This window comes from Asterias rubens, chromosome 5 (genome assembly GCF_902459465.1).
Source record: "Asterias rubens chromosome 5, eAstRub1.3, whole genome shotgun sequence".
NCBI lineage: Eukaryota > Metazoa > Echinodermata > Asteroidea > Forcipulatida > Asteriidae > Asterias > Asterias rubens.
Genome location: NC_047066.1, coordinates 17141990 through 17160608, shown reverse-complemented (window position 1 = coordinate 17160608; position 18619 = coordinate 17141990). Strand labels below are relative to the sequence as shown.

The 18619-nt window shown below is 39.8% G+C and overlaps 1 protein-coding gene across 1 annotated transcript in view; it reads left to right on the top strand.

The window, feature by feature from the left end:
* LOC117290462 overlaps nt 1-18619 on the top strand; it is a 35347-nt gene that overhangs the window by 3988 nt on the left and 12740 nt on the right. The window contains exon 2 of the mRNA XM_033771877.1: nt 17109-17228. Within this exon, the coding sequence (XP_033627768.1) occupies nt 17148-17228 (81 nt within the window). The 5' untranslated portion in view covers nt 17109-17147. The remainder of the gene's footprint in view (nt 1-17108; nt 17229-18619) is intronic.

Sequence of the window (18619 nt, the reverse complement as noted above, 5' to 3'; positions counted from 1 at the left end):
CCTTCGTGTATTTTACATCAACAAAACAACTTTTGAGCTTTTAAACAAAAGTAAAGCTTGTACAAACTTAAAACTTACTATGTTCATAGGCAATAGTGAGTGGAATAAACCGCCACTTTTTGGGAATGATGACGTCATTGATGACGTCATGACAAGGTTTTTAATTTTGAAAAATGACATTTGCTTGTTGCTGTATCTCAACGAATAGAAAAGCTATGATGTTCATATTTCAGCATCGGATAGATAAAAACTTAGACAATATTTAAAAACTCAACGCCAAAATCGTACGACCTTAACTTCCGGGTCGTTACCCTGGGTCAAAGTTCGCCTTCGTGTATTTTACATCAAAAAAACAACTTTTGAGCTTTTAAACAAAAGTAAAGCTTGTACAAACTTAAAACTTGCTATATTTATAGGCAATAGTGAGTGGAAGACACCGCCATATTTTGGGAATGATGACGTCATTGATGACGTCATGACAGGGTTTTTAATTTTGAAAAATTACCATTTGCTTGTTGCTGTATCTCAACGAATAGAAAAGCTATGATGTTCATATTTCAGCATCGGATAGATAAAGACTTGGACAACATTTGAAAAGTTAACGCCAAAATCGTACGACCTTAACTTCCGGGTCGTTACCCTGGGTCAAAGTTTGCCTTCGTGTATTTTACATTAACAAAACAACTTTTGAGCTTTTAAACAAAAGTAAAGCTTGTACAAACTTAAAACTTACTATGTACTTGTGGCAATAGTGAGTAGATGAAACCGCCACTTTTTTGGAATGATGACGCCATTGATGAGGTCATGACAAGGTTTTTAATGTTTAAAAATGACCATTTGCTTGTTGCTGTATATCAACGAATATAAAAGCTATGATGTTCATACTTGGGCATCGGATAGATAAAGACTTGGGAAACATTTGAAAAGTTAACACTAAAATCGTACGACCTTAACTTCATGGTCGTTACCCTGGGTCAAAGTTCGCCTTCGTGTTTTTTTCATCAAAAAAACAACTTTTGAGCTTATCTACGGCATAACTCAAGATTGAGATCGATTTGAACCTTGAAACTCAACAGATAGTTGAACCTTCAAAATGACGCATCGGGTATTAAATAACAATAAAACAACGTTTAAAATTTGTAAAAATCATATGGCGCGAATGTTTTGGGGGGAATTCCCAACAGCGCTCTCTTTTTGCCTACCAAAGAGGGCGCTGTTGATTATCAAATCTGTGTACAGCATCCAGTGCAGGGGTGAGCTAAATTTTTAAAGGGCTTTCATAAGTTTCAAACAAAAAAACTGATGCCAATCTCACACAAACATATTGCATTTGTGAAGAAACAAGGCGTTCAAAAGTGTGATACAAGTTTAACTATGAAATAACGACACATTGTATAAAATACATCTTTATGGTTCAACGTTTTGAACTACCTCATCACGTAACGTCCAACCGAACACCGTGTTTTTGTAATTAACAAAAAACACTATGTCTAGTTTCCTCGTGTTCTTCTTTCCCTTCGAACCTTCTCCAGCAATTTTAAACAAAAGTAAAGCTTGTACAAACTTAAAACTTACTGTGTACATAGGCAATAGTGAGTAGATGAAACCGCCACTTTTTGGGAATGATGACGTCATTGATGACGTCATGGCATGGTTTTTAAAGTTGAAGAACGACATTTGCTTTTCGCTGTATCTCAACGAATATGAATGCTATGATGTTCATACTTGGGCATCAGATAGATAAAGACTTGGACAACATTTGAAAAGTTAACGCCAAAATCGTATGACCTTAACTTCCGGTCGTTACCCTGGGTCAAAGTTCGCCTCCGCATTTTTTCATCAAAAAAACAACTTTTGAGCTTTAAAACAAAAGTAAAGCTTGTACAAACTTAAAACTTACTATGTACATAGGCAATAGTTAGTAGATGAAACCGCCACTTTTTGGGAATGATGACATCTTTGATGACGTCATGGCAAGGTTTTTAAAGTTGAAAAACGACATTTGCTTTTCGCTGTATCTCAACGAATATGAATGCTATGATGTTCATACTTGGGCATCAGATAGATAAAGACTTGGACAACATTTGAAAAGTTAACGCCAAAATCGTATGACCTTAACTTTTGCGCGTTACCCTGGGTCAAAGTTCGCCTCCGCATTTTTTCATAAAAAAAAACAACTTTTGAGCTTTAAAACACAAGTAAAGCTTGTACAAACTTAAAACTTACTTTGTACATAGGCACTAGTGCGTAGATGAAACCGCCACTTTTTTGGATTGATGACGTCATTGATGACGTCATGGCGAGGTTTTTAATGTTGAAAAATGACCATTTGCTTGTTGCTGTATATCAACGAATATAAAAGCTATGATGTTCATACTTGGGCATCGGATAGATAAAGACTTGGGACACATTTGATAAGTTATCTAAAATCATACGACCTTAACTTCCGGGTCGTTACCCTGGTCAAAGTTCGCCTTCGTGTTTTTTTCATAAAAAAAAACAACTTTTGAGCTTATCTACGACATAACTCAAGATTGAGATCGATTTGAACCTTGAAACTCAACAGATAGTTGAACCTTAGTGTTTTAAGACAACACAGGCCTAATTACGTCATAATGACGTCATCAGGTATTAAATAACAATAAACAACGTTTAAAATGTGTAAAAATCATATGGCGCGAACGTTTTCGGGGGAATCCCAAAAGCGCTCTTGTTTGTCCAACAAAAGAGGGCGCTGTTGATTATCAAATCTGTGTACATCATCCCGTGCAGGGGTAGCTAAATTTTTTAAGGGTTTCCATCAATTGCAAATTAAAACCTAAAGCCAATCTCACACAAACATATTGCATTTGTGAAGAAAAAAGGAGTTGTTAAAAACTGTGATACAAGTTTAACTATCAAAATTAACGACACGTAGAAAAAGTCATCTTTATGGTTCAATGTTTTTGAACTACGTCATCACGTAACGTCCAACCGAACACCGTGTTTTTGTAATTAACAAAAATTCTATGTCTAGTGATGTTTTTGGTGTGGTTTTTATCTCCGGTCGAGTTCACTATTTAACGTGTGCTCATCATGGTTGTTGCCTTTTAGTGCCCGTGCTCGTCTCTTGGTGTTTTTACATCTGATTTTTTATCATACATAAGTCACAGGTTCAAACTTTTCCTGATGCTGAGAAACGAGTATTTTGTGTCTTCACACCAGTACATGATTGTGTCTGACTAATTTTGTTGTGTCATTTTCACCCTGTCATGGGGTAACATTACAGCTGTACCGTACTGGGTTTATTTTCTCTAAAGTTCCATTAGTAAAATGCCATGACCCTCCACATGACATAACAATATTTATATGGATATTGCTGTTAACCCAGGCCCTCGTATTGGATCCCTTAATAATGACGAGTTGCATTTTATACATTCAGATAGTTCTCATTCTATCATGTCTAGTAATTCAACTATAATGTATTCCCGTGGTCAGCTTTTTAATATCCGTAAGACTTCTTGTCACTCCATTCAGCCTGGATTGCTTTCTATTCTGAAAGCAAATGGAATTCTTCGGTTCAGGGGTAATAGAGCGGGTCATTGTAACTATAAGTGTAAAATTCCTGTTCAAATTGGTAACCGGCTTGATAATGTTCATAATGAGAGAGCTTTGGAAAACCGCACTCCTGTCCTGAAACATATCAATTGTTGTAAATCCTGCTATATTAATAGTTTAAAAAAAAAATCCGCTAGAGGGCGCTGTTCGTTTGTGAATTAGATCTTATGGGCGGATTGATATTAGTTTTAGACAGTGTCACTCGGTTCATTCATAAAAATAACCGGATCCAGATGGCGATTTGCTTTTTCTTTTGATCGTGATTGACTCTACGTGAAGGAAAACTTTCGTAATCTTTGAACAAATTACGTCAGAAATGTCATTGTTTTAACTCTTCACGGAGGTGAGCATAGTTAATTACTTAAATTATGCTGTTTTATGCTGTCTTAATAGAAGTTTCATAAGGATTCAGACTAAACATTCCTATCAGATATTCGGATATTAAAGAATATCCGGTTACTTGGTTGTAATTACAGAACTATCCGGTTTATAAATAGGTATTCGCGCCCATTGCGGATATCCGGTTAAGAAAAAAAAGGCATTCGCGGTTACGGATAGGAAAACCTACTCATGAGATGGGTCACACACTTGATCTTGTTATTGCCAGGAAATCAGACATGGTTCTTAACAGCCCGCGACACCTCACCACCTTTTTCTGATCATTTTTCTGTTATTTGCAATTTGCAACAAAACAGGTCTGCTTTTCCTGCTAAACAGATTGTTTATAGGGATATTGTTTATTAGGAGTATCAGGCCTGAACCTTGTGGGTGAGTGCCTTGACGTTTTGCTTCCAGTAATTACCAACATTATAAACTCATCATTAGTTTCTGGAACATTTCCTACTGACTGGAAAGAACCTGTAATTATATGTCCTTTATCAAAGAAACCTAATCTTGACATGAAATTAGAAAACTACCGTCCAATCAGTAACTTGCAATCTATTTCTAAATTAACTGAGAGGGCTGTTTGTGACCAACTTTATAGTCACATGTCAAAACACTCCATGTTTCCGGTTCTCCAATCATCTTACCGAAAGCATCATAGTACAGAAACGGCTCTTATTAAGGTTAAAAATGATTTACTGATGAGGATGAATTCCCAACATGTTATTCTGCTTGTCCTTTTAGATCTGAGTGCAGCGTTCGATACTGTTGATCATGTAATTTTGCTGAAACGTCTTCAGTCTAAATGTGGAGTCACTGGCAAGGTCCTTGATTAGTTTATGCCCTATTTATCAGATAGAAGTGAACGTGTATCAATTCAAGGTACCTTATCAGAGAAGTTTAACATCAATTGTGGTGTTCCTCACCGATCCTGCTTAGGACCATTTTTATTTATTGTCTCTATGCCTCTAAATTGTTTGACATCGTTGAGCATCATCTGCCTGATGTCCATTGCTATGCCAATGACAGTCAGCTGTATCTATCTTTTCGACCCGACGACGACAAATCTTGTCAAGCTGCTGTGACTATAATCGAAGATATCTTTTATATATTTGCCCCTAAATATTTATAATAAAGCGTATAAATGAAAAGTGATAATTGAATCACCAAGCCTATGTTTAAATTTTAATATTTATAATAATATTGATATGAGGGTTAACAAAAATATTATAAAATACAGGGATGCCAGTTTTCCGGCTATTGCCGGAATTCCGGCTTTTTCAAATTTCCCCCAATTTTTTTTCGGCGCTTTGTGTTTCATCTTCCCGGAAAAAAATAAAAAAATAAACTTTTCCGGCACTCCGTATTTCATCTGGCCGGAGAATATATATTTATTGTAAACAGATTTCCTGCGTTCCGTTTTTCATGTGGCTGGAGAAAATATAAGTTTTGGAAAAGATTTCCGGCGCTCCGTATTTCATTTGGCCGGAGAAATATATAAAATAATATCTGCCGTCAACTCGCTGTCAACTCAACCACTTCCAAGATGGCAGGTATGAACTAGTCTTGATCTAAGGCCTCAGCGATCAACAAACATAAATTGCAGTACACACTACACATGCAGTACCAATCATTCACGCCTTGAGGCAAGACTATTCCAAATGCAGGAAAGCGCCCTCTGTTGTCCATTTTGTACAGAGGTGCGTTCCACTCGCGCAAACGTTGCCAACAGTTGCGCACGTTCGCCAACACAATTTCAAGTGGAACGAGTTGCCCGCTGCCACTGTTGGCGAACGTTGGCAACTGTCTAATTCTACCTCCATGGGCGAACATACTTCGGAGGTACTGTTGGCGAGTGGTTTTTAAAATGGCGGACAAGCATACGGTATTATTTCTTTGTCACAAACATAATTACATTGTATTTTCGGTGGATGATAATGCAGATTTGGATTAACAAGTTAATTAGTTGATGTAAAAATTTGCATGGGGTTAAACTTGTTCTTTTGACTGATTTTGGGCCATTTAATTTTTTGGCAAATTTTTAAAATGGGCCTTTTTGAGCCAGGATTTTTTGTAAAAAAAAAAATGCAAGGGGTTAAACTTGTTCTTTTGACTGATTTGGGGCCATTTTATTGGATGAATTCCCAACATGTTATTCTGCTTGTCCTTTTAGATCTGAGTGCAGCATTCGATACTGTTGATCATGTAATTTTGCTGAAACGTCTTCAGTCTAAATGTGGAGTCACTGGCAAGGTCCTTGATTAGTTTATGCCCTATTTATCAGATAGAAGTGAACGTGTATCAATTCAAGGTACCTTATCAGAGAAGTTTAACATCAATTGTGGTGTTCCTTACGGATCCTGCTTAGGACCATTTTCCAATTAAGATGGAACTCTTGGCTTTGTATATGCCCGTACCTATACGCTTGTTCTTTGCATAGCATATAAACAGCGTATAAAGTACAAAAACTCGTAAGTTCTTCCCTTATTAAATTAATTGGGCTGAGCTAATTAGCAGACTTATCAAGTTGGGGCGCTAATCTGATATAGGCAGGGGTATGAAGAATAGATTTATGAAATAAAAACTAATAATTTTTGCCAATTAAGATGGAACTCTTGGCTTTGTAATTGCCCATATCTTACGCTTGTTCTTTGTGTATTGTATAGCATATTATATAATGTACAGCGTATAAAGTAGAAAAACTCGTAAATTCTTCCTTGATTAAATTAATTGGGCTGAGCTAATTAGCAGACTTAACCAGTTGGGGCACTAATCTTATATAGCCAGGGGTATGAGGAACAGATTTATGAAATAAAAATTAATAATATTGTCCAACTAAGATGGAACTCTTGGCTTTTTATTTGCCCATACCTTAGGCATGCAGCGTATACAATACCAAAATTCGTAAATTGTTCCTTGATTAAATTAATTGGGCTGAGCTAATTATCAGACTTAAAACACTGGGGCGCTAATCTGATATAGCCAGGGATATGTGGAACAGATTTGTGAAAAAAAACCTAATAATACTTTCCAATTTAGATGGAACTCTTGGCTTTGAATCTACCTACATGTATACCTTACGCGTGTACAATCCTTCCGCACTGTATTCGACGGGTAATGACGGTCGTTGACAGTTTTATATCGAAATTTGGTGCTAGCACCAACATTTTTTTCCAGCACCAAATTTGGTGTTGGGCCCAAATTTGGTGCTCACTTCAGCCCGGTAAAACAGACTTGTTTTGGTGGAGAGCGCCACCAAGAGACGGCTTCTTAGAGGTTCGCAAATAATAGATTTGCTCACACACACGAGGGTTTTGCTCACACACACGAGGGTTTTGCTCACACACACGAGGGTTTTGCTCACACACACGAGGGTTTTGCTCACACACACGAGGGTTTGCTCACAGGCACGAGGATTTGCTCACACGTACGAGGGTTTGCTCACAGGCACGAGGATTTGCTCACACACACGAGGGTTTGCTCACAGGCACAAGGATTTGCTCACACGTACGAGGGTTTTGCTCACACACACGAGGGTTTTGCTCACACGCACGAGGGTTTGCTCACAGGCACGAGGGTTTTGCTCACACGCACAAGGATTTGCTCACACACACGAGGGTTTGCTCACAGGCACGAGGATTTGCTCACACACACGAGGGTTTGCTCACAGGCACGAGGATTTGCTCACACGTACGAGGGTTTTGCTCACAGGCACGAGGGTTTGCTCACAGGCACGAGGGTTTTGCTCACAGGCATGAGGGTTTTGCTCACACGCACAAGGATTTGCTCACACACACGAGGGTTTGCTCACAGGCACGAGGATTTGCTCACACACACGAGGGTTTGCTCACAGGCACGAGGATTTGCTCACACGTACGAGGGTTTTGCTCACAGGCACGAGGGTTTGCTCACAGGCACGAGGGTTTTGCTCACAGGCACGAGGGTTTTGCTCACACGCACGAGGATTTGCTCACACACACGAGGGTTTGCTCACACACACGAGGGTTTGCTCACACGCACGAGGATTTGCTCACACACACGAGGGTTTGCTCACAGGCACGAGGATTTGCTCACACACACGAGGGTTTGCTCACAGGCACGAGGATTTGCTCACACGTATGAGGGTTTTGCTCACAGGCACGAGGGTTTTGCTCACAGGCACGAGGATTTGCTCACACGCACGAGGGACCTCTCCACACGCACGAGAAAACAGATAAGTGTCCTTTATAGAACACCATACCCAGTAATTTTAATGATGTGCGTTGCTGACACCTACTCCTAGAACTATTTCGGTTTGGTCCGGCTATCGTCTCCCGTTGGACGATAGCCGGACGAAACCGAAATAGTTCTAGGAGTAGCTGACACCGATCGAAAAATTTTTTTTTTTTTTTTCCACCGATCCTCACATTACGAACCCATCAACATGGTTGACAAAAGTATAGTACTATAAAGGCAGAAATAAGAGGGTAAGATGGTCCAAAAATGAAAAATAAAATTTAAAAAATCTTTTTTTTTTTTTTTTTTTTTTTTTTTACGTTTTGAAATTTGTGATATATAAAGAGAGGGGGGTCAGAATTTTCTTTTTCTTTATGTTTTATTAAAAAATTGTTGTTTTTTATAGTTTTTTTGGTCTGAGGGAGGGGGGGGGCGGTGACCCTTTTTCCTTCAGAATTTTTTTTTCAGGCTCTGAAGGAAAGAGCCACTGGCATCCCTGAAAATAATATACGGCACATGGCTTCTTTAAGCTGCTGTATTTTTTTTCCAGAATACTCGGCAGAATGTTCAGTCACATGATTTGATCATCGTCAATGTTGAATTGAAATAGTATTTAATGAAACTTTTTCGGTGGGCAATTTTTTGTATGGCCTCAACATTATGACATATTTTTGTACCTTGTAGAAATGCCTAAAATACCAAACTTTTTGCATAATTTACAAGTGCATTTTAACCAGTAGAGCCTTACGTGTTTCTAATTTTTGGTCAAGGGAGAGGAGACTTTTTACTTGGCAAATAAAACCAAATGTTTTGTATCTAGGGACTGTTTACATTGCGCACAGAGAGGTAAAATATTTGCCACAATTTTAGGGAATACCTTAAAAACAGGACCTCCTACGATACGTGTACTTACACACTGCAAAAATTGTTGTAAAAAAACGCTATTAATTAATGGCAAAATACTACGTACTACTAGTTAAATGGGAGTTTCAAGAATCAAGATAAGAATTCCGAACTTTCGAGAAATTTTAGGCCCTCCGGGAATTTACCGTCGACAAGAACCTTGTTTTTAGGCTATTGGCCTAGCTAGGCTGAATTGCGTCCATGTCAAAGAAAGTGCGACCATTTTTATGGTTTGGGCTTTGGCAAATGTTTATAAGAGTTTGTTTAGTTTGGTTGAGGGCTTTTAATGGATTGTTGCTCTTTTTATCAGGGCGTGATTTGCCGAACTGCGCCGGCCGTGATAGTGACTAATTTCTTGACGGCTCTGCGACAGTTCTGTGCGTGATAGCTTTGTGGCGTGCACAGACCAAAGATCGTTTGTGCAAACACCTTTCAAGTTTAAGGGTTATTTTGTAACGTCCTGTGCGAAATAACGTAGCTTCTATTTCTGGTAAATTTTAGGATGATTATATTCCTATAATATTTGTAACAGGATCAAACTTTTTCAACTGGGTGCCGAGTTTGTATTTGTACATGTGCCGAGTTTGGAAGGTGCCGAGGTTGTAGGTGCCGAGTTTCCAAGGTGCCGAGTTTGCAAGTGCAAAGTTTGCAAGGTGCCGAAGTGACCGGTACTCTTTTATACGTCCTACCTAGTCACTAATTTCTACCTCTGCTGGGGCTGGGCGATTCCACAATCATACAAACAATGACAATACCAGACAACTCGTCCGTCGGACAACTCGACCTTGCGACAATTCGACGGATGGCCAAGACAAGTCGACCTCTGTTACTGATTATGTTTACATGGATTTCCTGTAAACCCTAACCCTTGCGACATCCATGGAGGTACCTCCATGGTTGCGAACGTAACCCTCCTCCTGACGGCTAAGTCGGGAGGAGGGTTACGTTATCACGTTTTGCCATATTGGGGTGTCGTTGCCGAGCGGATAAGAGCACCGAATTCAAGCTCTGGTGATTCTGTTCAGTAGAGTGTGGGTTCGAATCCCGGTCGCGACACTTGTGTCCCTGAGCAAGACAATTCACTATAATTGCTTCTCTCCACCCAGGGGTAAATGGGTACCTGTGGGGGCAGAGTTGGTTCTTGTGATTGATTAGCCTTGATTGCGCTACATATTTGGCGGCACAGACTGTATTCTCCATAGGGAGCTGAGATGTTTTAAGGAATGATTTAAGGCCCAGTGACCAGGGGTAATAATGTTGAAGCGTTAATGTCTGCGTGACGGACCTGAGCGCTATATGAAGCCACTGTTATTATATTTATCATGGGTGGCATGATGGTTGGCTTGTATGTAAAGCGCTCGCCTCTCACCGAGGTGACCCTGGTTTGTTTCCCAACCAGGGCCATATGTGAGTTGAGTTGTGTGTTGGTTCTCTGCTGTGCCTCGAGGGTTTTCCAGACCATCCGGTTTTCCCCCCTCAGGAAAAATCAAACACTTTCGATCTTTGGCTGTGCTCCTTGGTCATAATGGGTTGATGTGGCTGGCACCCAAAGGTGCCCTTGCATGCCTGCTCCTCGGACACGTTTTGTAGCCGTGTCCTTCGCAATTCAGCTCTTTGAGACTCAGCTGAATTATGTAAGGATGATTATGTAAGGATGATTAGCGTTAGCCCCCCAAATTATTAGTGTTAATTAACTAAACCCTTACTGATACTAACACTCGAGATTCACATTTTCAAGAAACTCCTCAAATGTTTTTATACGGCAAAAAATGTATCAAAATTAATTTCATCCAACTGTCTTGAGCACCTTTGAACAACTTAGGTTGATTGTGGCGCTATATAAATTCCCTCTGATTGGTTGATTGATTGTACTGGAAATTATGCTTCCAATTCTCAAAGGAATTAACTGTCTCGTTTTTGCTGAGGGACCAGTGTTTTGGAGCCCTACAAATAATTCTATGGCCCTACACACAGATACTATAATGAATACGAGTAGTATAAATAAACAGCTCTGTGTTGAGTCGGCTGATCGCTCACCTTTATTCGTGACATGTACTGGAGTCCGTTGATAGCCACAAAAATGGAGCTATCCGTTGTGTTGAATAGCCTTTGTTTACTGGATTCAGGATGGATTGTTTCTAAAAGCGGTAGGAATGGTGGTCTTTCTTTGATGGGGTCACATCTCCTCTAATCCATCATTCAGTTTTTACGCACCCTAAGTTATCGTCTTTTGTTATCAGTCTTTTTGTCTTGTCAACACCTTAACTTCACCTTATTTCTTGTGCACTTTGCCTGTGACGTCACTTCTGCACCATCCTAGTATAGCTATAGATAGCTAGATAAGGATTCCACCATTGAAGATTGAAGATGCCACGAGAAATATGACCGCTGACACACGCACGAGTCATCACAGGTGGTTGTGTCAAAACAGGCGTTTCTCATAAGGGGTATAATATGTCTTCAAAATTGAATATTTTCAAAAGTTGCAAAAAATCACAACCAAATTTTGTTTTAGACTGTTCCTGAAGGTTCAGGCTTCTGGTTTTACCGAGACGAAGTCGAGGTTATTTATCAAGAACCAGGCCTCGGCGGGTTTAAACCACTAGTTGAAAACCGATTCAACACACTTTGATTCCCATTCATAAATACCTTTTTGGTTAAAAGGCGTTATAAAGTAAGAAACTCTGGAAAACTTATCTGTTTCCTTCCGAGTGCTTGAGCTCTGTATGTTTCCACCTCCATGGTATGTTCAGTATGCATGTTACATGCACACATACGACGTCTGTACGCATGTGTTTTCCGGTTCCGTTCTTGTGCATGCGCTTATAGTCTTGGTGCATATTCGCTGGTTTTCCTTTCACACACAACGCGGCCAACTCACTGACAGCACCTGCATCGCCCGTAACAAGAAACGTCTTGCATCAAGACTAGCGCCGAGTCTCCGCTCACATTCAGTTGTAAACACTGGTCATTATCAATGGTTTAAACACCCCCGTGTGACGCGCTCTTCACCATAGGAATAGCGAAACTGTCTGAGGTATTTATGAATGCCCATTATGTTCACTGGTTTTGCTGCACTTTTTTACCATTTTGTGATTAAATAAAGGTATTTCAAACCTGTATTTTAAAGTGATTTTTTCATTAACTCTTCCATACAACCATGGGTGTCACATCGATTTACAAAAAAGGTAATATAGTGACATACACATCAAATGAACTCAAATAAATTGACAGGATGGACACAATTCTTATACTTGAAATTAACAAAGTTCTTTAAAAATATAAGGGGAATTGATATTTACAGAAATTTACAGAAAATATAGTACAGTTTGTTATGTCGTAACCTCAAGGGGTATATTCTTACGCCCTGGTTGGCTGAGGAAACCAATAAATCAATTATATCACTTAAAATATACAGCTTTCTTCTTAAATAACTCAAGGGTGCTTCTTTCAAGCCTTGGTTGAAAGAATAAACAATTACAAATCACAACTTTTCTTGTTCACGTTTAACTCAAAGGTACAAGTTCTTTACAATGTTCTTAGATTGAACTCGAGGGTTCGTCCACTCGATTAAATCAATAATTCAGAGCCCATCTTTGGCCAGCTCGCATTAAAACATATATAACAAAATTAATATCAAATAAAACCCGTGTTTTCGGTTGCCACGACTTTGTCTCTTGCCTGCTCGGCGACTTCGACAGTCCGTCCTTCAAGTATACGGCCTTATAGGTCTCGCCCCATGAAGTCGCTCGATGGTTGACTGAACTCGTCACCAAGGGTTGGGCGTCGTGCATTAGAACCGGGGTTTGGTGGCCATGATATTCACAGTGTAGGAGGGCACGGTTCCAGGCTGTGGGCGCCGGTGGAAATCGATCACTGAAGACTTTCCAAAAAATCACAAAATTCTGCCGTGGACTTTCTGTCTCACGGAACTCTTAGAACGGTGGAGTCTGCCCTATAACCTGCGAGGGCTGAACCCACTCGCCGGGTGGTTACAGTCGACCCATTCTCACTCACTCTCTTAATCTCTCTACCGTTACAAGCGACCCTGCTCGGTCGGAGGGAACCTGCAAGGGCTGAACCCACTCGCCGGGTGGTTACAGTCAACCCATTCTCACTCACTCTCTTAATCTCTCTACCGTTACAAGCGACCCTGCTCGGTCGGAGGGAACCTGCAAGGGCTGAACCCACTCGCCGGGTGGTTACAGTCGACCCACTCTTACTCACTCTCTTAATCTCTCTACCGTTACAAGCGACCCTGCTCGGTCGGAGGGAACCTGCAAGGGCTGAACCCACTCGCCGGGTGGTTACAGTCGACCCACTCTCACTCACTCTCTTAATCTCTGTACCGTTACAAGCGACCCTGCTCGGTCAGAGTCATCGTCGATGTTTGTAAAACACTGTACAGCGTTTTGAGATTTTTTATGTAAGACGCTTTATTAAAAATAAATTAGTATTATTATTATTAATAGTACTACTTTACATTAACTATATCCCTACTCACGAAACCTTCCCACGATTGCCACACCTACATTCCACATACCAGGGGTGCGTTCCACTCGCGCTAACGACTCGCAACTGTTCGCGCATAAGCTTTTATCTTTTGAACGATTGGTGCGTATACGCGATGTCAACATGGCGGCGCCCTGAAAAGAAGATGGCGCGCACCATGCGTAGTTTTTTTTTACTTTGTTTTTGCTGCAATAGTCCTCTTTTTGACATCATTACATCAACTAATTAACTTTGTTATTCCAAATCTGCATTATCATCCACCGAAAATACAATGTAATTATATTTGTGACAAAGAAATAATACCGTATGCTTGTCCGCCATTTTAAAAACCACTCGCCAACACCTCCGAAGTATGTTCGCCTAAAGTTGCCAACGTTCGCCAACGGTGGCAGCGAACAACTCGTTCCACTTGAAATTGTGCGCAACTGTTGGCAACGTTTGCGCGAGTGGAACGCACCCCATGTTCATAATGTCCCCATTCACAAAACCCAAACCAAATATCATGACCAAATAAGGAATTCCTAGAACCTCGACCCCAGAACAATAAACAAACTTTTACTACGCGTAACGCCAACACAACGTAAAACGGACCATGGGCTGCCTGACCAACTATCCGCGAACTGAAAAGACTAAAGAATTCCGCGCGACAAAAACTAAATACTTTACAAAGTTCCACAAAATGGAAACACTTTGACAATGGGCCATTAGGAATCAATAAAAACTAGAGGTACATGTACAGTTTTTGTTTACTACAAAAACAAGGTGTTCGTGGTGAGTGAGTGAATGAATTGGTGACAACATTTTACCTCATCAATCCAATGACTGGTTAAGGAGTTATGATTTTTTTACAAATTAAACACCAGCTTCCGGTTTGCATCGGATAAAAGGTCAAATAGGGGTTACTTTTTATGTAGCGCGTGATAAGTTTATTAAGACTTTTAAATGATGGATGGGTTGTAAAAATCCAATATTTGGTTTAGAAGTTATGATTTTTTCAAATATAAAGTTTCAACTTCCGTTTTGAACCGGAAGGTACTGTCAAATGAGGTCACACTTGGTAGCGTTGGTGATGTCTTTTGAGTTCTTTCTTTTGACGTATAGATGATAAAAATCAAATCATGTGGTTTAGGATTTTTTTATTTTTCAAACATTATATATCAATTTCCAACTTTAACTGGAAGTCAAGGTCAAACAGGGTCGCATATTGTATAGCACGTGATAAGTCTATTAAGACCTTTCAGATGATGCATAGATTGAAAAAATCCAATGTATGGTTCAGATGTTATGATTTTTTTCAAATATAAAATTTAAACATCCGGTTTGAACCGGAAGACAATTTTTTCAGGTCACAAATTATAGCGTTAGTAATGTTTTTCAAAGCCTTATCTGACGACGTTCAGATAATAAACAACTAATTTCTGGTTCTCGAGTAATATTTTTTCAAATAGTTAACTGCATCTTCCTGTTTAACTGGATGTCAAGGTTTAATAGTCAATGTTGTGTATCGTTTCTTAAGTTGTTACATACCTACCCAATGGCGTATAAATATATAAAAAATCAAATGTGTGGTTGTGAAATTATTTTTCTTTGACCAATTATTTTCAACCTCTGGTTTGAGCAAGAAGCCAAGTTTAAACTGATTTCATTTGTGTAGATCCTGACTAGTTCATTAAAACCTTTCAGCTGATGTATGACTTGTAAACATTTTATAATTATGTGATGGACTATCTGAAGGTGTGTAATGTATCTTATAACATCAATGCAAATGTATTCCTACTTGTAGTTTTGTAATTACGACGCGTTTCGCCGTGTCATGTGTTTCAACTAAATCCGGAATGCTCGCTACAGAAGAATTGATATTGTTTTAATGTTTTCTCATGGAACAATAATATTTCAAGAGAAGTCTTTCACCATTACCTTCTGTAAACCCTGTAAATTATTTGTAAATCTGTGATTTTTTTTGTCTGTACCGAAAGTGTATATTGGCTTTAATGCAAGTATCAACCGCCAGACAAAAGTTTTGCTGCATTGTTGGGGCTTACATTAAGAAAAGTGTCATTTCAACTTGGTTTCAGATGGTTCCACCGATGTTTAACTCGGGGGTGGGGGTGTCTGGCGGGCCCAATGCAGCAAAACTTTTGTCTGGCGGTTGAAACTCCTTCCTTGCATTAGGAAAAGTGTTATTGGTCATTTCAACTTGGTTTCAGGTGGTTCCACCGACGTTTAACCCGGGGGTGGGGGTGTCTGGCAGGCCCAATGCAGCAAAACTTTTGTCTGGCGGTTGAAACTCCTTCCTTGCATTAAGAAAAGTGTTATTGGTCATTTCAACTTGGTTTCAGGTAGTTCCATCGATTTTTTACCACGGGGGTTGGGGTGTCTGGCGGGCCCAATGCAGCAAAACTTTTGTCTGGCGGTTGATACTTGCATTAAGAAAAGTGTGATTTGTCATTTCAACTTGGTTTCAGTTGGTTCCACCGATGTTTATCCTGGGGGTGGGGTTGTCTGGTGGGCCCAATGCAGCAAAACTTTTGTCTGGCGGTTGATACTGGTACTAAGTATAGAGTTATTGGTAATTTCAACTTGGTTACAGGTGGTTCCTCTGATGTAAACCCAAGGGGTTGGGGGTGTCTGGCGGGCCCAATGCAGCAAAACATTAATTTGTCTGGCGGTTGATACTGCTGGTATTAAGAATAGTGTTTTAATAGGCACAATAGGTCATTTTAGCTTGGTTTTAGATGGTTCCTCCGATGTTTAACCCCGGGGGTGGGGGTGTTAGGCAGGCACAATGCAGCCAAATTACGTATGAGTCTAGGGCCATAAACTTAAATAGCATACACCTTTTCAGCCCTACAGCTGGTGTCATTATTATTGTATGGGCTCTTAAATTTTGAAAAAAAATACCACAACGACGCGCGGCGGTTGTCCATGGACGGAGCTCCAAAAAGGGGAGGTTTTACATATTTTAAAAGGCTGTATCTCGGAAACGATATGGAGTATGGATTTAATTTTTGGTGTGTGTTCATTTGAGCCATAGTGGAACAGTTAGACGAAGTTTCACGTAAATCTGAGCTGATTTGACAACTGGGTAATTTCAACCCATAGGTTTGTACAGTAAACATTTGGGGGAGGGGGTGTCTGGCAGGCCTAATGCAGCAGAAAATTTGTCTGGCGGTTGATATTTTTTACTTAGTATTATTTTAATGACCATTTCCACTTGGTTTCATGTAGTACCTAGAATCTTTGATTCAGCCCATTATTTTGCCTCTTTGCTGGGGGTCCATGCGCCACACGCAGCAGGGGGTCCCCGGCAGACATCCATACCTGACTATGTCAGATTATCCACTAAATGTTCCTGTACTCAAATATTGGTACCTCGTTCCTTTAACCAAAGTGCTCTGGGCTGCCGGTCTATTATGTCTTTATGTGTAAGTACACATTACTGACCTCTGTATGTGTTGGCCATAATCATCAGAGCTTGTATATTATTTTTACTGCAGGTTACTCTTCTTTAATCAACTTGGAAGATCGTTAAAACAATGACAACAGCTGCATTGCAGATATCCAAGAAAGGTGGCTTGGTTTATGACAGCTGTTGGTTCAAAGATGGACGCTTACATGTAAGTACATTGCACATAAATTAGTAAAAAATTGTGATCTCTTTGTGTACGCTGTTTCAGTTTAATGAAAATTTGTAACCATTACATGAACCTGTAAAGTAAGTTCAGTGTTCTTCACATAGAAATTATTGACACTTGGCCTTTCGGGGAGAAATGGGGTGGGGTCGTAAAAAGGGTACATTTGAGATAGTGTTTGACAACCTCTAACATCGAATGGGCAGTTGATAGTGTGAACTTAAGGACTATATAATATGAAGTAGGCCTGGGCGACTAGTGCAACCAGTGTCATAGTCGCAACTATTGATTGATTAGTCGAGTCGAGACTACCGCTTTTCTATTACCGGTAAGCCTCGCCACCACGACTACTCAAAACAAAAGTTTAGTATTGCTTTGTTCACTGTATATAGTCGCCAACCAACTTTGTGTTGTAGTCCAACAATATTTTTCCCCACCCAAGTCTTATTTTCCACAGGATCGTAAATTAGGCCTGGGCGAATTATTCAAATATCTGGTTAATGGCGAATGGGTTTTCCTATCCGTAACCGCGAATGCCTTTTTTTTCTTAACCGGATATCCGCAATGGGTGCAAATACCTATTTATAAACCGGATAGTTGTGTAATTACAACCAAGTAACCGCATATTCTTTAATGTCCGAATATCCGCGGACGTCGGGCGACAACTGATAGGAATGTTTAGTCTGAAAATTTTTTTGTATTATATTTTTTTTTCTAATAGCGCCCTCTAGCGGCGAAAAAAACTATTCGAATATCCGGTTAATTTCGGATAGTTGGCCAGCGGTATCCGAATACCAAAATTTCACTATTCGCCAAGCACTATCGTAAATATTCTTCACTTTTTGATCACAGACCCCAACTTGCTATAGCTGTATAGTGTACATAAAACAAATGGTAGCCCTCGCTACTTTGGGCTGGTGATCTGTGATCCATTTTTCAAAGATTGGGGACAGACTCAGATTACGAATTTAAAAATTGCGATTTAAAATGCAATGAAAGTGGTCCATACAGAAGTTTTATTTGTTTTTTCGTGAACATTTCCATTAGCAATTCAACTCTTGGGTTTACCATTGAATGGCAGCAGTTAAGGTTTTTGGTTCGCAGGCCTGGTAATTCAACAGGGCTGTAATCGCAAGGCAAACTGCCCAGCGATCCCAGAGACCAAAGACAAAGGTCACATGTATTTGGGTGAAAACTCACTTAGCCGCCATAATTATGTTCAATTTGGGTCAAAAATTCAAAATAGATTCAGAATAATCATTCCAACTCAGTCAAATAGTCTAATTGTTCTAATTTATTAATTTGATATTGTCTTCAAAGTAAAAAGTAGGTGACATGTTAAAAGAGAACTGAAACAACCAATTTAAGCTGAAAAG